This window comes from Arachis duranensis, chromosome 6 (assembly GCF_000817695.3).
Source record: "Arachis duranensis cultivar V14167 chromosome 6, aradu.V14167.gnm2.J7QH, whole genome shotgun sequence".
In the NCBI taxonomy this organism is placed as follows: Eukaryota; Viridiplantae; Streptophyta; class Magnoliopsida; order Fabales; family Fabaceae; genus Arachis; species Arachis duranensis.
Genome location: NC_029777.3, coordinates 97,350,190 through 97,367,755, shown reverse-complemented (window position 1 = coordinate 97,367,755; position 17,566 = coordinate 97,350,190). Strand labels below are relative to the sequence as shown.

At 36.5% G+C, this 17,566-nt stretch overlaps 1 protein-coding gene across 1 annotated transcript; it reads left to right on the top strand.

Annotated features, from left to right (window-relative positions):
- The first annotated feature begins 10,464 nt into the window (after positions 1 to 10,464).
- On the top strand, positions 10,465 to 12,639 carry LOC107494829 (uncharacterized). Its single transcript, XM_016115864.1, has 3 exons — positions 10,465 to 10,657; positions 10,763 to 10,887; positions 11,689 to 12,639. The coding sequence occupies exons 1-3, from the start codon at positions 10,465 to 10,467 to the stop codon at positions 12,637 to 12,639; spliced, it is 1,269 nt and encodes a 422-aa protein (XP_015971350.1).
- The last annotated feature ends 4,927 nt before the right edge of the window (positions 12,640 to 17,566 follow it).

Here is a 17,566-nt window from a genome sequence, read left to right as displayed (position 1 = left end):
TCCTAATTCGACCATATATCGAGCAATATACTCGATAGTAGATTCTCCAACCTCCCTTGCAAACTTAGTGACTATCTTAGGATTCTTTACACTTCTTGGTACCTCATCCGTATGCACTTCAGTAGGAAAAGTTAACACAAAATAAGGTCGATTAATGAATTCCACAATAATACCTACTAGATTAAGCACATTTTTTATTGATCCCCACGTTGTTTAATACGAATTCTGTTCAACACGTCATCAGCATTTTGATTGCATCAAACCATATGAGGTATAGGCTCATCTTCATTGGAATTGACATGTAAATTTCCTTGATCAAAACCCAAATTTTCAAGATTCATTCTGAATTCGATTATGAGGTTGACCTTCATCGTAATCAATAATTTGAGTAATTCGTTCAACTTATCTAGCCAAACACTCATACTTAGTTTCATTATCGGTCATTATTGGATTTAAAATGGTAGTCATTTGCTGAGTTAACAAATTAACTAGGTCATGATGGCTCAAATCAATGTGTTGTCAAAAAGCAGCCATAGACCTCGAATTATTTGACGTCAAACCAACATGATATTCTCGATTCATTTCAGAGTGAGAAAAACTAGGTTAATTATTAACCACACTTTGCACATTCCCAAATCTAACTGGGGGTGCAAAATTACCCATAGGTGGAGTATAATCTAGAAGAAGGCCAAAAGGAGGGCAACCTGTGGTTACTGGCAGTTAAACTGGAGTTGGAGAAACTTGAGGATGTAGGTTACACCCATTATTCCCAGCGGTTACATTATTAACTGCAGCATTCTCCCCATAACCATTTTAGAATTTTGAATACTTTCTTATGCAAAGGATGTTAAACTTGCAGAAGTCTGTGCTACAACTATAGAAACATTATTATATGAGGATTCTATATTACTATTCAAGGTTTTTTCAGCCATATTGATGATCCTACCACTTCGAAGTTGCATGCACTAAAACAAAATGTGGGTTATGCCACTGGGCATGCCAATTTATTATGTCGATTTTTAATAAATGTGGGTTGGTTTGATATCTATGATCTGGGAGCGAAATTTATTCCTCTTTTGCGAATACTAATTTTTCTTTAAATGCACCAAAGATTCCTTTTTTGAACAAAATAAAGGGTACAGAAAAATAAAATGTAAATTAAAATTGAATTACTTAAATTCAAAATTACAGAGAATAAAGTGAATGACCTTAATTTAAAGAAAGTAACAAATGCATTCAACATAGTCAAAGGATATTGGAATGAAAATGACAATGCAAAATTTAAAAAGGAAAGAAAATAACTTTGCGGAAGAAAGGTGAACCGCAAGAAAGGAAATTACAAGAAATTTAAAAGAGAAATATAAAGACATGAATTGAAAGACATGGAAAAAATCTACAGAAAAGAAATTCTTGGCAGACTCAAAAATTTGCTGGGATGTGAGTGTGCGAGAGTGTCTTCTGAAGACAAATTCCCACATCTTGCTTCTTTTGAGTCTTCTTTATTTATAAAGCAATCCGACCAATCTTACACTACTAGATGTCACCTCTGAGAAGTAAAAAAATAACTGTTCCTGCCAGGTGCAGAGCCGGATAACTGCCCTTGTGTGACACGTCGTCGATTCTGGCACATTGTCCATCGAACTTCATTCTTCGACAAGCTATGGCAGATTAAGACCCCTTTCTTTCGACACCCTTTTTTTCGAATTAACATTCTTGCAAGTTCGACCAAAAAACACTTCAATCTGCGAACTCTTCAACTATCGACTAACAATAATATAAAATTATGTTATTAGATTGTTAGACTAAAACAATAAACTGATGATGAAAAAAATAAATTATATTGATCATTAAACTTTTCTCTTTATAATTAGTAGCAAATCTTCTTATTTAAAAAAAAACATTTATTGAAATTGAAAGTATTTAGTATACTAAAAACAGAAAATTCAAAAGAAAAGAGTTTGGACTGAGAAAAAAGTGGCGGCGATTAGCAGCAGCAGCGTGGTTCGGGGCTCCTACAACTTTTGTGGTGATTTGACAAATTCTAACAACTTTCCGATAACTTTTACAAAAAGTCTAGCTACTCTTTGGCGAGCGAGTTTTTTTTTTATCCGAGTTGGCACTTTATGATGACATTTTAGTGGGTGGCCTAGGCTATAAATATGAGGCTAAGTTCTCCATATTTTTTGTACCAGTCGGAAACACTTAAAGCTTGTATCTGACTTTTCTTTTCCTCTATACCTTTTGATTAGAGAGTGTTGTGAGGTGTAGTTAAATATTTTCTTTGAAAGAGAGGTGGGTCACAATGGACACACTTAAATACCAGGTCTTTCCTTAGCCAGAACCTTTCCAAACTGCACTCTCACAGTGTCACACTGCCTTCCAGCAACAACAACAGCAACCAAAGATCAACCTCAAGCTACAGGAAAAAATTCTTTTCTGATGTGGAAGGTCAGATTAGGCTACAACCATAGAGCATACTAAGAATAAATCCCAGCGAACTGAAACTCTGATACCACTTGGAAATAAGACACCACTCCCCTTTGAGAAAACACCTTTGATAGAGAAATAAAATAGACACAATCACAACACAAGAATTTAACGTGAAAACTCCAAGAAATTGGAGAAAAACCACGGTCGTTGTCAAATGACAACCAGAGAATATCACTATGTGAAAATTGTTACAACACATAGACTTCTTTCTCTCTAACACCGGCACCCCAGTACACCCACACTCTCTCAAAGCAAATATTTAACTACACCTCACAACAGTCTCTAATCAAAAGGTATAAAGGAAAAGAAAAGTCAGATACAAGCTTTAAGTGTCTTCGACTGGTGCAAAAAATATAGAGAACTTAGCCTCATATTTATAGCCTAGGCCACCCACTCCATTTGCTATCCTAAGCAATGTGGGACTAATTCAACCAAATCCTAACAATCTCCACCTTGATTGAAATAGTCACGCATCTTCAGCTTCCATTGTCAACACCGACAATTTTTTGCTGCCATTGTCTATACCAACAATCATAGTTCAGAGAACTATCATACTCCACCATGAAAGTATACTCACTTGAAATTAGACCACTCCAAATATTTCGCCTTGGTACAGATCGAAACCTTGCTGAAAACTCATGGTGCAACTTCCAAATTGGCTTTTCCTGGAAGTTCTTCAGCCATCGACATAACTCCGCCACACACCTTGCATCTCAACGCCAACCAATGCCCGTGTGCAATTGTGGACCCGATTGCCACAACTTATCCTTATCCATGGCAGTGCGGAAATACCATGAGGATACTTCTTGTCTTCAACGCCTTGTGCAAACCTGATTGTATCAATACATCCTTGACTTGTATTTGCCACAAGCCAAAATTGATTCTTCCATCAAATTTCTCTATTTCAAGCTTCACAGCACTTGAATATCCTGACATTGTTGCAACTGTATACTAGAATAGTATAACTCAACTATAGACCGTGCACTAGGAAGGGTCCCCAGGAAAGAGAGGTGGGTCACAATGGACACACTTAAATACCAGGTCTTTCCTTAGCCAGAACCTTTCCAAACTGCACTCTCACAGTATCACACTGCCTTCCAACAACAACAATAGCAACCAAAGATCAACCTCAAGCTATAGGATAAAATTCTTTTCTGATGTGGAAGGTCAGACTAGGCTGCAACCACAGAGAATACTAAGAATAAATCCCACCGAACCGAAGCTCTGATACCACTTGTTGGGAATAAGACACCATTCCCCCTTGAGAAAACACATTTGACAGAGAAATAAAATAGACACAATCACAACACAAGAATTTAACGTGGAAACTCCAAGAAACTGGAGAAAAACCACGGTCGTTGTCAAAGGACAACCAGAGAATATCACTATGTGAAAATTATTACAATACATAGACTTCTTTCTCTCTAACACCGGCACTCCAGTATACCCACACTTTCTCAAAGCAAATATTTAACTACACCTCACAGTGTCTGCTAATGGTTCAAGAATTTTCTAGTGACAATCTGACGACAATTGGTTGTCAACAGTGGTAGGAGATGGTGTTATAAATAAAGCGGTAATACTAGAGAGAGAATATTTAGAGTTATTTAATACTATATGACATTTATAATTTGATACACGTAATATCTGTAATTACATATTTATTATATCTAAAATTACACAATTATTCTAATGATAATTAATGAATGTTAAATAAGACAATCTTAAATTATTTAGTTTGATTTTTTATTGTTCGTTAAATATTATTGTAAATAAAGTATAAAAAGTTAAAAGTATTCATTTAAATGAAATTGATTTTTATTAAATTACAATCTTAACATAAATATTGATTTTGTAAATGAATTTAGTTCTTGATTTAAATAATAAATTTAGATACAATTTATTTAGTTTATTCAAAATTATGTCAAGTCAAATCTAAAATTGGCCAACTTAAGAAAAATGTGCATGTGCGATGGCATGGTGAGGGACCATAAGTAAGAAATAATGTGAGAGAGAGAAAAAAATGTTATTACATATAAAATACTAAGCTCTTTTTATAAAGTAATTATAAATATTGTTATGCAGCCTAAATTTGCTCCTCTCACTTTCATATAAATATAGAATCTATATATAAAAAATAAATAATAACTAATTTTTATATATTCATAGTTTATTTGATAAATATAATATAAATTCACTTTCCTCACTAATTACATCCATTCTGGTATTACATATATACTGGTATTATATACCAAAACCGTTAATAATGATTCGTGTGGCACTTGTAGAAATAGAAAAGGTACATTAGTTAGTTACTAAAATATCTAAGCAAGAAAAAGGTAACAAGATAGAGAAAGCCATGATCAAAGTGGGGAAAACAAACCATAAATGACTCAATGAGAGTAATTGAAGTTATCTTCTAGACTTCTACCAAAATATCTCTAATAATAAAGTTCGTTTGGACTTTGGATTATAGAGAATCGAAGGAAAATGACAAGAACACTAACAATACGTTTTGCTTGGATTTTATTTTATGAAAAGGAATAAAATTTCAACAAAATTTCTTTGATAATAATTTGAGGAATAGATAACTCCTCTTGTGAGCTCATTACAAACATAGTATTACCAACCACAAAAGGGTTGGAACTTTAACTCAGAAAAACACTCAAGCACACTCACATTCTAGAGGATTCCTGAGTCTGCAACCGAGTAACTTTTCTGTAGGGTTCCTTCCATGTTTTTTCATCTTTTTAATTTATCTTCTTGTAAACTTTATTTTCTTCGAGTAAATTTATCTTCCAAGTATCTTTTATCTTCAATGTCTAATTTACATTTATGCATTTTAAATTTTCATGTCGAAGCTCTTTGACTCAGTCGAAGGCATTTTACTGCTTTTTTCAAATTTCAACGCAAGCCTTTCCGTTTTCAGTATATTTTCGTTTTTGAAAAGCTTTACCTTTTTTGTTTCTTTTACTGATTTATGAATTTTAAATTATCTTTACTTCCAATACCCGTCTAATCGAGGACACTTTGATGCACTTTTAGAAAACTGGTACCTGCAAAGAGGAGTAGGTTTCGCTCCCAGACCACTAGATATCGAACCACCATCGATTTGCTAAAAATCGACAAAACAAATTGGCACGCCCGGTGGGACAGTTTTTAAAAATTGAAGTGTCAAAGAAGTATTTTCCAATGTCATTTGGTATATGCAATTACGAAGTGGAAAGATCATTCACATGGCTGATGAGTTATCGAATGTGAATGGTGGTTCATCCATCAATGATAGCATACTAGTATCCATGCAACAGGCTGATGTGACTTCACGTTCAGAAAGTACAATTGGAACTGAAAGTATAGCAGTTACGACTGTTCAAAGTGGAAATTTAGGACGTAACACTCGTCCACGTGACACTTTGCCACCATTCCAGCCTCCACTGACCGCTGGTTGCCCTCCATATGGTTTTCCTCCTGGTTATACCCTACCAGTGGATGGTTTTGTTCCACCTATTCGTTTTGAGAATACAAGTGGGGTGAATAATGTTCAAAATCCACAACAGCATTTCGAGTATTCTCGTGATTATAATGTGGGCGCTACTTCGAATGCTGCTAATTCAATGGCAGCATATCAACAACAAGTAGAGGAAAGTCATCATGACTTAGTCAATTTGTTAACTCAACAAATGACCACAATTCTGAATCATATGATGGCTGATCACGAATTGAAATTCGAATGCCTTGCTATACAAGTCGAACGAATTGCTCGAATTGTTGATTATGATGAGGGTGGAGGGCATAATGCCAGAGGAAATAATGAGGGATTTGGGAATGGATTTCAAAATGAAAACAATGTTTTTAATGAAGAAAATCCTCGTGTAGTTCCTTGTGGGCAAAATGCAGATGAAGTTCTGGCCAGGTTACGTGCTAATCGTGGCGGTGAACGTTATCAAGTCACTAGAATTGTGGAAGTATTGAATTGAGTTAACCTGAATGTTGGTTTTATGAACGGACCACACTTTGTGTCTGCTTTCTCCCAAGTTGTTCAAATGGCTGAAGTGCCAAAAGGGATAAAAAATCCAAAGATAGTCACAAAGTTTGCTGAGGAAGTTGGAGAATCAACTACTGAACATGTTGCTCGATATTTGGTAAAGATTGGAAACTTAACCAATGATGAAAACTGAAAATAAAGTTTTTTCCTTCTTTGTTAACGAAGAATACATTTACTTGATTTTCAAATCTCAGACCAAATTCGATAGTAACATGGAATCAATTAGAAACTACTTTCATGCTCAATTCTATCGAGGGAAAATGAATGTAGCGGTTACTGATCTACTGGCTCTGAAATGGAAGATGGTGAAACTATTGATGATTATCTGATACATTTCAAGAACGCTAGAAGTAGATATTATGTATCATTACCTGAGAGTGAAATAGTGAAAATAGCAACTATGGGGCTAGGTTTTACATGCGCAGAAAGCTGCTCAATGTGCATATCCCTGATTTGGCCCATTTAGCAGAAAAGGTTCGTTAGACCAAACTCATGAAAAAAAAGAAAGAGAAATATAGGAGTGAGCAAAGATCGAAGAGTAAACCCTTTACTCGAAAAGAGAAAGTTGCTTATGTGACTATGGAGTCCTCGGAGGAGGAACTCGATTTCAAAACAGAAGTCGATTTGGCTGAACTTAAGAAAGGCCCTCCGTATGTTTGTTCTTTACTCAAAAAGCTTCCTAGTAATGAAAAGTCAAATGATTCAAAACCAAAAAGTGAAAAGAAATATAGTTTTGATATTTCAAAATCTGATCAGATTTTTTATGTGTTGCTTAAAGATAAACAATTAATTTTGCCTGAGGGTAGAACCTTACTTTTAGTGAAAGATTTTAAAAGGAATATCTTATTGCAAGTTTCACCAACCAGCAAGTCATTCGACTAACAGTTGTGTTCGTTTCAGGGACTTAATTCAGGAAGTAATAATGGAAGGACGGTTGAAATTCGATGATGGCAAGAAGGAAATGAAGGTTGATGTTGATCCCTTCGATGTTAATACCAGCTTTGTCGAGCCATGCTTTGGAGTAAACATGGTTGGCATGTCCTATGATTTTGATGTGGCTCTTGATGACTTTGAGTCACAAGTGAGATCGGTGTATCCCCGGGCGGAAGACGGTTTGTTGGACTTCCTAGTTCAGCAAAAGATTAAAGATCGGGACGTATCTCTGTGTCCCCGGTGTAATGCTGTCTTTGATGCTGAAGCAGCGGTAATCTCTGAAAATGAGAAAATGAAGAAAGAATTGGCTCATAGAGAAGAGCAGGCGTGCCAGAGACAGCCAATTCAGCGCGTAGAGGGTCAGAATTCTAGGACTCCTCAACAAAGTGTGGCTGTGTCTTTAAGCCGATCTCAGGCTATAGGTGTTCAATGGATTCGGAACTGTCAGGATTTCCAGAAGCGGGATACTTTGTATCGACGCAACCCTCAGTGGGGACATCGAGGGCATCCTCGAAATCAATATCCTTATTATCATGGTCGAGCCAGAGGATATCCTAGAGGCAGAGGAGGAAGGAGAAATTTCAATCAGAATAAGAAGCCTCAAGTGGCAGTAAGCAAGGGGGCAACGCCTTCTGTACACTCCCAAATTATCTTTCCATCTGATGGAGAGACTTGTCCAAAGAAAATTCCATCTCCTGCAAAGATAGAAAAAGGCAAGGCGATAGCCGAATCCTCAAGAGTCGACAAAAACAAAGAAGTCGATGTTGATGAAGAATATTTTGAAGAAGGGGATGACAACATGATTAGAAGGATTTCGATCATTCCAACAGAGTATCTGAGGAAATTTGAAGGTGACCCAGAATAGGATTATGATCTGGAGGATGAGGAAGCCTTTTTCTTCATTCGAATTAAGGATGAGCCGGGGTATTTTCTTTGCCCTACTGAAAAACAAATGTCTCATCTCCGCCCGCTCCACATAACCACTACTTTGAGTGGGATCAAACTCAACAAAGTCTTAATCGATGGTGGGGCGGCGATCAGTCTTCTGCCTGAGAAGATGTTAATGAAAGTTGGAAAGTATCTTGATGACTTGGTCCCCACAAACATTGCTGTGACTGATTTTAGTGGTGTCTCGACACCAGCAAAAGAGCTGGTCACTTTGACTGTAAAGGTCGGATCATCCGAACGAAATACTGTGTTCATGGTGGTTCCATCAAAGGCAAGTTATAATGCTTTGTTGGGATGAGACTGGATCCACGGTGTGGGGGCTGTACCTTCAACTGTGCATCAAAGTGTTCTTCTTTGGACAATGGATGGCAAGCCTGAAACTGTCAAGACAGATTCGAATCTATATGTCGAATAGCTACATGTCGATTTTAGGATGTACAATCCTAAGTTAAAACCTTTGAATATTGACCAAACATTGAATTCTTATAATTGTGAAGGGTGCTACTTATCTTCGGAAGGCCTCTCAGTAAAGTTGCATTACAAAGAGTTGGAATTCGCTCCAACTGGTTAGGATTGTGTGTCTTGAAGATATTGTGAATTTTGCCCTATGGGCCAGGTTAAGGAGGTTTTCAATTACATGGTAACTTTACGTAATTATTTAAGTAATTTTTATCTTGTAGAAAATAAAGATGATTCTTCTGATGAAGTAGAATCACATACGGTTAGTAGTTTTTCTAATTATAGTTGCATCAGCTCGATTTCTTCAGTCGAGTCTCATCATGATTTAAATATTTCTTTTATGTGTATGTAAATGATGCTTCGAATCCAACGGCTGATTTAATAGCAGAGGCACGTTGTAGTGAAAATCGAAGTGATATTAATAATATAAACAATTTAGATTATTCAATTTATAATGAAGTTGTTGATTTCACCTTTGATTGCATCTATGATTTAGAACTTTTGGGTTTCAAAAAGCATTCGGTAAAAGATGATGAACTTCTGATGATGTTTGAATTACTTATATTTGCAAGGGTCTTGCTGATCCTTTTCGAACTGAACTTTTCCATCTTTTACATGAGTTTAAAAACTATTTTGCTTGGGATTATCATGAGATGCCTGGTCTCGATCGTTCACTTGTGGAACATTGATTAGTGTTGAAACCGAATGCTAGACCTATGAAGCAAACTCCAAGATGTTTTGCTCCAGAAATCAATGAAAGAATTAAAGAAGAAATAGAACGCTTGATTAAAGCGAGATTTATTCGAACTGCATGTTATGTTTAGTGGGTTTCAAATATAGTACCTCTGATGAAGAAAAATGGGAAGTTAAGAGTATGCATTGATTTTCGAGATTTGAATAATGCTACTCCGAAAGATGAATATTTTATGCCAATTGCAGATATGTTAATTGATTCTGCAGCGAGAAACAAAATTCTTAGTTTTATGGACGGTTATTCAGGATATAACCAAATCTTTATTACAGAAGATGACGTGTCCAAAACTATTTTTCGTTGTCATGGGACATTGGGTACTTATGAGTGGGTAGTTATGCCTTTTGGTTTGAAAAACGCTGGTGCAACGTATCAGTGAGCGATGAATGCTATTTTCCATGAGTTTATTAGAAAATTTATGGAAGTATATATCGATGACGTCATGGTTAAATCGATTTCAGGGAATCAGCATATTGATCATTTAAGAAAGGCATTTGTTACCATGAGAAAAAAGGGATTAAAAATGAATCCTTTAAAATGTGCTTTTGGTGTGTTGGCTAGAAACGTTTTGGGTTTTGTTGTTCATAAAAAAGGAATTGCAATCGACAAAAATAAGGCGAATGCAATATTAGCATTATCTGCACCCAAATCGAAGAAAGAAGTGTAATCCTTCTTAGGAAAGGTGAACTACCTTCGGAGGTTTATTTCGAATCTTTCCGATCGAACCCGAGTGTTTGCACCTTTGGTGAAATTAAAGAATGACTCACAGTTCGAATGGACGACTGAGCATCAATTAGCATTTGATTCAATTAAAGATTATTTGTTTAAGACTCCGATTATGGAGAATGTTCGTTCGCATGAGCCCTTGAAATTATACATTGCAGTATCTAAAAATACAATTGTGTGCATGTTAGCCCAAGATGATGAGAATGGGCATGAGCAGGCCATTTATTACCTTAGTCGAGTTCTAACTGATATCGAAACAAGGTATTCCCCAATAGAGAAATTTTGTTTGTCTTTATATTATGCCTGTATGAAATTAAAATATTATATGGTGGCTAAATCGGTAAAGGTTATCGCACAAACTGATCTCATCAAATATATGTTAAGTTTCCCGATGTTACGCGGACATATAGGGAAATGGATGTTAGCATTGACAGAGTTTGATTTACAATATGTCCCAGCTAAGGCTGTAAAAGGACAGGTCATTGCAGATTTTCATGTGGATAATTCGAAAGATCTGAATAACCAGAGGGCAAATGTAATCGATGTGGAAGTCAATTATTGGAAGTTATATTTTGATGGATCAAAACATAAAGATGGTGCGGGAGTTGGAATTCTTATTATTTCACCAGAGGGAATCAGAATTCTTGTTTGAATTAAAATATCCCTGCTCGAATAATGTGGCAAAGTATGAAGCTTTGATTTTGGGTCTCGAGATATTAATTAGTAAAGGGGCTTTGGAAGTTCAAATATTGGGGATTCTCAGTTAGTTTTAAAACAATTATCGAAGGAGTTTAAATGCAATAATGAGAAGTTGCAAACATATTTAACAACTGCTTGGGAGTTGTTAACTTCTTTTCGAAAAGTTTCTTTAGTCCATATCCCTAAAATTCATAATGAAATTGCTAATGAATTAGCACAAATTGCTTCGAGATATAGAATCGGCCCAGAAACTCTTAAGAAATTTGCTAGTATTCGCCAAATATTAGTGCCTGCGAGTGAAAGAGAAATTTTATGCATAGATGAATGGGAAGATACTGACTGGAGAAAGCTTATTGCTCAGTATTTAAATAATCCCAATATTCCAGTCGAAAGAAAGATAAAATTGCAAGCAAAAAATTTTGTCTTGATGGCTGATGAGTTGTATAAGAAAGGGATCGATGGGAGTTTGTCGAGATGTTTAGGCTGAGATGATCAAAATATTGCTTTGTGTGAAGTCTATAATGGGATATGTGGGGCCCATCAAGCTGGAAAAAAGATGAAATGGGTGTTATATCGCAACCATGTGTATTGGCCATCTATAATAAAAGATTGCAACGATTATGCAAATGGATGTTAGGAATGCCAGAAACATGGTTCGATACAGCAAACTCCAGCATCGGAGTTGCATTTGATAATTAAACCATGGCCATTTAGAGGTTGGGTTTTGGATTTGATTGGGCTGATCCACTCTCCTTCATCGAAACAACACAAGTTTATTTTGGTAACAATTGATTATTTCACAAAGTGGGTTGAAGCAATTTCCCTAATAGAAGTTGGTCAAAGTGAGATAATAGATTTTATTGAAGAACACATTATCCATCAATTTGAAATCCCTCAAACATTAAGTACTGATCAAGGAACTATGTTTACTGGTCAGCAAATTAAAAATTTTGCAGCCTCGAGGAGTATCAATATAATTACCTCAACCCCTTATTATGCGCAAGCTAATGGGCAAGTAGAGGTAGCAGATAAAATCCTGATAAGTCTGATTAAAAAGCATATCAGGAATAAGCCTCGAATGTGGCATGAGACTTTAAGCCAAGTATTTTGGGCTTATCAAAATTCGCCAAGAGGGTCAACAGGTACTTCGCCCTATAAATTGGTTTATGGCCATGATGCAATGTTACCATTAGAAATTAATTTGAATACTTTGAGAATATCAAAGCAAAATGATTTGCCAGTTGATGATTACTGGAATGCAATGTTTGATGAATTGAATGAATTAGACTCAGAGCGAATATTGGCACTTGAAAATATGGTTCGACAAAAAGAAAGTATTGCTCGAAGTTATAACCGTCGAATAAGGGAGAAGTATTTTAATATAGAAGAGTTGGTTTTGAAAGTTATTTTGCCAATGAAAAAGAAATTGAAGTTTCTTGGCAAATGGTCCCATACTTGGGAAGGCCATTTTCAAGTAGTGGGGTCGTATTCTGGAAATGCATATCGGATCAAGGATATCGACTCAGGAAAGATAATTGATTCGATCAATGGAAAATACTTGAAACAGTATTACTTTTGGTTAAATTAAAGTCAAACATGCATAAATCTAGAAAAGAAAAACCATTACAAAAAGTAAAGCCTGAAGTAAAGAAATTCAAGGCGCCAAGAGTTTTGCCAAGTCTAAATGCAGCTTTGCCCTTCTATTGTCCAAAGTTGAGAGTGCTTCAATATGCTTGTACTTGTCGAATTGGACTTGTTCAAATTGTTTCTCGTATTCTTCTTGCTTGGTCTCAATAGAAACAATTTCTTGAATGATCTGTTGTTGTTCTTGCTGGGCAGTAGTCAGAGGAACACCTATTTCAGCCCGCCTTTCACGTACTTTGGCAAGTTTTTCATTAATTTGGGCCAGTTCCGTTTCATGCCTTATTTCTTCTTTGTCATAAAAAGCTTGAATGGAAATGGCATGGGTGATCCTCAGGTCAAATTCTTCACGAGAAGCTTTTTTCGGTTGAAGAGCAGAAGCGCAACTATTTATTTCGGTTTTGATCTTAGCCTCTTGACGAACTAATTTTTGCCGGTAAAGAATTTCATAAAAATAATCGTGTTGTAAGTATAGTCTCTAAACCAGCAAAGAATCATTTCGTACAAAAGTTTTGGTTGTCACTAAAGCAAACCCAATAACATTTATAACCGAAGTTTTGAAACCTCGGGTCGTCTCTCAAGGAATTACAGGGAGGTATGCTTAGAATTGGTTATGAAATTGTATCTTTTTTTGGGGGTTTTTAAATAAGAAACAAGTAATGTAAAATAACAAGGCATTAAAATAATAACTAATAAAGCTCTTGGCAGGTTTTGAGACTATACTTACAACGTGATTATTTTTATGAAATTCTTTGCCGGCAGAAATCAGTTCGTCAAAAATGGCACCGTTGCCAGGGAATTGCAAAAGCATGCCTTATTATTGGTTATTGTAAATATTTGTTTATTCGTTTCTTTGTTAGTGTTTCTAGTTTTAAGAGTTTATTAACATTAATTTTTATTAGTTTTTATTTTCTTTAGCTACTATGAATTCTCACCCCTCTGGTTTCAAGTTTGGTTCCAATGTTGTTGTAGGGAATGGAAGCTCTAATAGGAACAGGCATCAAGGTTGGAAAAATCAAAGATGGGAGGAGCTACAAGGATTTTATCAACCCTTTTGGCAACAATCACCTCCAATGGACTATCAACAACCATTCTGTGATGCATATCAAGGCAATGGTTATGGTGGACCTTTCCGTGACAATCAACGCCCACCACATTATACCTATGAGCCCCCTCTTCAACATAACTTTGGACCACCATACTCACAAGCCTCTTTCCACCAGTCACCTCCATATGACTCTTATCCTTATCCACCATACCAACCCCCATATGAGCCGTACTTAGAACCACCACCTCAATATACACCATATTCATATCCTTCTCAAGATGAATCACCTTCCTACCATGCACCCTTTCTCCAAAATAATGAACCCTCCTATCCACCCCAAACCTCCATGGAGAACACACTTACCTCTCTCACTAGTCTAACCTCTACTCTCCAAGCTCTTATATCCGTATGGACCAACCCTCTACCCTCAATAGTCAACCCTCAAGCTCTAGTGCACTTCCTTTTCAATCACAGAATGATCTCTCCATCCCATCACCACCATCCATGGAAGAGCACCCACATCCATCAATCCAAGAGCAACACGATCCCCATGATGCTATTGACATAGAACAAGAGAAAAGGGATCGTCTTAGGGACGCAATGGATCGGTTACACGCGGCCTTATTTCCAGAGGAGTAAGAGGAGACCCAAAAGGTAGAGAAAGTAAATACCCTTGAAGATGAAGGAGTAGATGAAGGGAGTCGTCATGGAAAAGCAATCATCAAGGAGGAGTACGATTTTATGCTAAAACAACTGGACAAAGCCGCAATAGTTAAAGAGGAAGTGGTTGAAAACTTAGGAGATGCGGAACCTCCAATTGAACCTCAAGTCATGGAGTCGCCTTCCAAGACGGTTGCATTTGATGTTGTGGAGGGTGTATAACCTCCAAGGCATATCATGGTTGAAGACTTGGAAGAGGTTGATCAAGAGATGGAGATTAAAGAAGAAGCACAACCTCTCATGCCCTTGGTGAGCAATGAAGAAGAGATTGAAGTGAAAGAAAGCTCCCAAGAGGAAGAGGTTGATATTGAAGAAGCTTGCAAAGAGGAGGAAGTTGTCAAAGAAGAGCACAACGGAATGGAGCTTGCAAGTTCATTAGAGACACCTCTCCTAAGGCCATTACCGTCTAACACAACATTTAAGTGGGTAAAATTCTTATCCTTAACCTTTACTTTCCCACTTGAATATGGGCTACTAGAGACGGATGGTTAACTTAGAGCTCTTTGTGGCATTAAGAGTAAGAGGAAGATGGTTAGTGGTTGGAGTTGTCATGCAAGGTTCAATATGGTTGTATGCTCCAAGTTGAAATGCAAAGGTTGGCGTAGAGCTCTATTGAATGGGTCTAGGAGGATATTTGGGTGCTTCAATGAGAATTCCAAGGCTAAACCACCCGGATGGAACCATGATGATCAACTTAAAGATGGGTGTAGAAACAATATTTGGGACCCCGGCATACAAAAGGATCAATTTTGGGAGATCAAAGCTTGTGAAGAACTCCATCAAAGCTTGAGGAATTTACTTGGAATAGATAGAGCTTTATGGAAGTCCAAGCATTGGTGGAAATTTCAATATGAGTTCAAGCACAAGCCACCATGACAAGGAGCTCACCATATGTCCAACTTAAGGACTTTAACTAAAAGTGCTAGGTGGGAGACAACCCACCATGGTATAATCGTTCCTTTTACTCCTAGTTTATTTTATTTTAATTTTATTAGTGTTCATTCATAATTTCTGCATATTCATTTTCATTCTGCATTTTGCATTCTGCATAAAAAAATGGCAGAAAGTTACGTGGGAGTCATGCAGAAAGTGTGCCAATCGCACAAGCATCACCACGTGCACGCGTCCCTCACGCGTGCGCGTCAATTGAAAATTTGGCACTTCACGCGTACGCGTCAATGACGCGCATGTGTGACCTTAGAAAATCGACGTAAAGAGGTGTCAGGCTGAAAGTTGTGATGTCCTAGTGCGGGAACTATGCCCAAGGCATAAAGTCAGTCACGCGTACGCGTGCACGTCATTTTCCAATTCTGCACACTCACGCATCCGCGTCATATGCTATTTTGACACACACCCCAATGCAAACAGAGAGTTGTCCGCGCACAAGGCTGCCTTCGCGCGAGTAGCACAAGCTCGGTCACGCGTACGCGTGACCGACGCCAACGCGTCGTCTCCCCATTTGCTCGACCGACGCGTACGCGTGAAGTATGCATGCGCGTCACTCACGCAACACCACTAGATCCCTGCACCACCACTTATCTTATCTTTTCTTTTCTAATCCTAATTTCTTCTATCTTTTATTCTTTCTTCCTCCCTTCTTACTTTCTTTTTCTTCATCTCTTTAACTTCTCATCCTTCTTCTCTTCCATTCTATTTTACTTAATTTATCTGCATACTTTCATTCATTGTATTTTAATTTTGTGCATATTTTTATTTTCTTTTCTAAATTTATTATTTTACTTTTGGTGTTAAATGTTATTATTCAACTGTTGTATCTTTTCTGGTATTATTTTGGTACTTAGTGACTTGTTTTACACTGTTGGGTGACATTATTTATCTGTCAATGTCAATCTTTTATGATACCTATGTTCCTTTTGCATTGACATAAATTTATATTGTCTTTCCTTACCCACTCTCTTTCCCATTGTTGCAAATTTTGCACCACTGGTATGCCATGTGCTTCTATTGTTTTCTCACTTACATGTTGTAGCTACCATGTAATTGAGACCCCCATTATTTGGCATTAACCCACCCATACTTTATTTATTTTCTTCTCTTTATTCCTGGGTTACTTTTCTTCTTTTTCCTCTTCTTTCAGGATGACCACCAAGAAGGGAGAGGAAAAACTTCTTAATGGGGAGACAAACAAGTCCATCTGCACAATCTTTGGAGAAAAGCATCAGTTGGAGAAATCCGTCCACTTGCACATCTTAGTATGCACCGAGGACGGTGCAATCTTTAAGTGTGGGGAGGTCGATACCGACTTCCGTGGGTTAGTTATTTTCTTCTCAACACCAATGTTTTATTTTATTTGTTAGTTCATTGTTGCATTTGCATGTTTGATTGCATGTTTGTTTGATTTTTGTTCATTTAGCTACTACTTGGTTGAAGTAATATTTTCTTTTTCAAGACTCTATTTTATAATATTTCACTAATTTAATTTGAAATTTTTTTGTGTTAAACATGTTTGAAGACTATAAATTGGAACATGAATTATAGCTAAGAACACACAACCTGTGAGATTTGAGCTTAATTACGTGGTTACATTATTTAACCATAATATTTTATTCTTGTGTGTTTTCTTCTCTGTGATTGCAATCTTTGCTTTGTTCCATTCTATATTATCATTGTTTAGTGTATTTATATGCTTGCATATGACTGAGGCCATCAATTGTTATTAGCTCACTTATCCCAAATAGCCTACCCTTTCATTTACCTTTGTTAGCCACTTTGAGCCTTTTAATCTCCATTTGTTTTATATTTTACCACATCACTAGCCTTAAGCGGAAAAATAATTAAATACCCCAATTGAATCTTTGGTTAGCTTAAGATAGAGATTGTGTATCAACTAAGTGTGGGAAAACTGTGGGAACATAGGTTAATAGGGAATGTCTTATGTTTCTACTTTATTTAAATATTGGGAACTTGGGTACCTACTCATATGAGACCAGAAAAATTAAAAATCCATGTGCATTGATATGTAATGTTTACTTTTATATCTTTAAAAAAAATAAAAAAATAAAAAATAAAAAAAAGAAAAGAAAAAAAAGGAAAAAATCCAAAAGAAATATTCAATAAATAAGTAAATAAATAAGGGGACAAAATT

Coding starts and splice junctions, on each gene's coding strand:
- LOC107494829 (XM_016115864.1), top strand. CDS start 10,465: ATGGAGAATGTTCGTTCGCATGAGCCCTTGAAATTATACATTGCAGTA. Junction 10,658..10,762: donor TTTGTCTTTATATTATGCCT/GTATGAAATTAA, acceptor GCGGACATATAG/GGAAATGGATGTTAGCATTG. Junction 10,888..11,688: donor TGAATAACCAGAGGGCAAAT/GTAATCGATGTG, acceptor AATGGATGTTAG/GAATGCCAGAAACATGGTTC.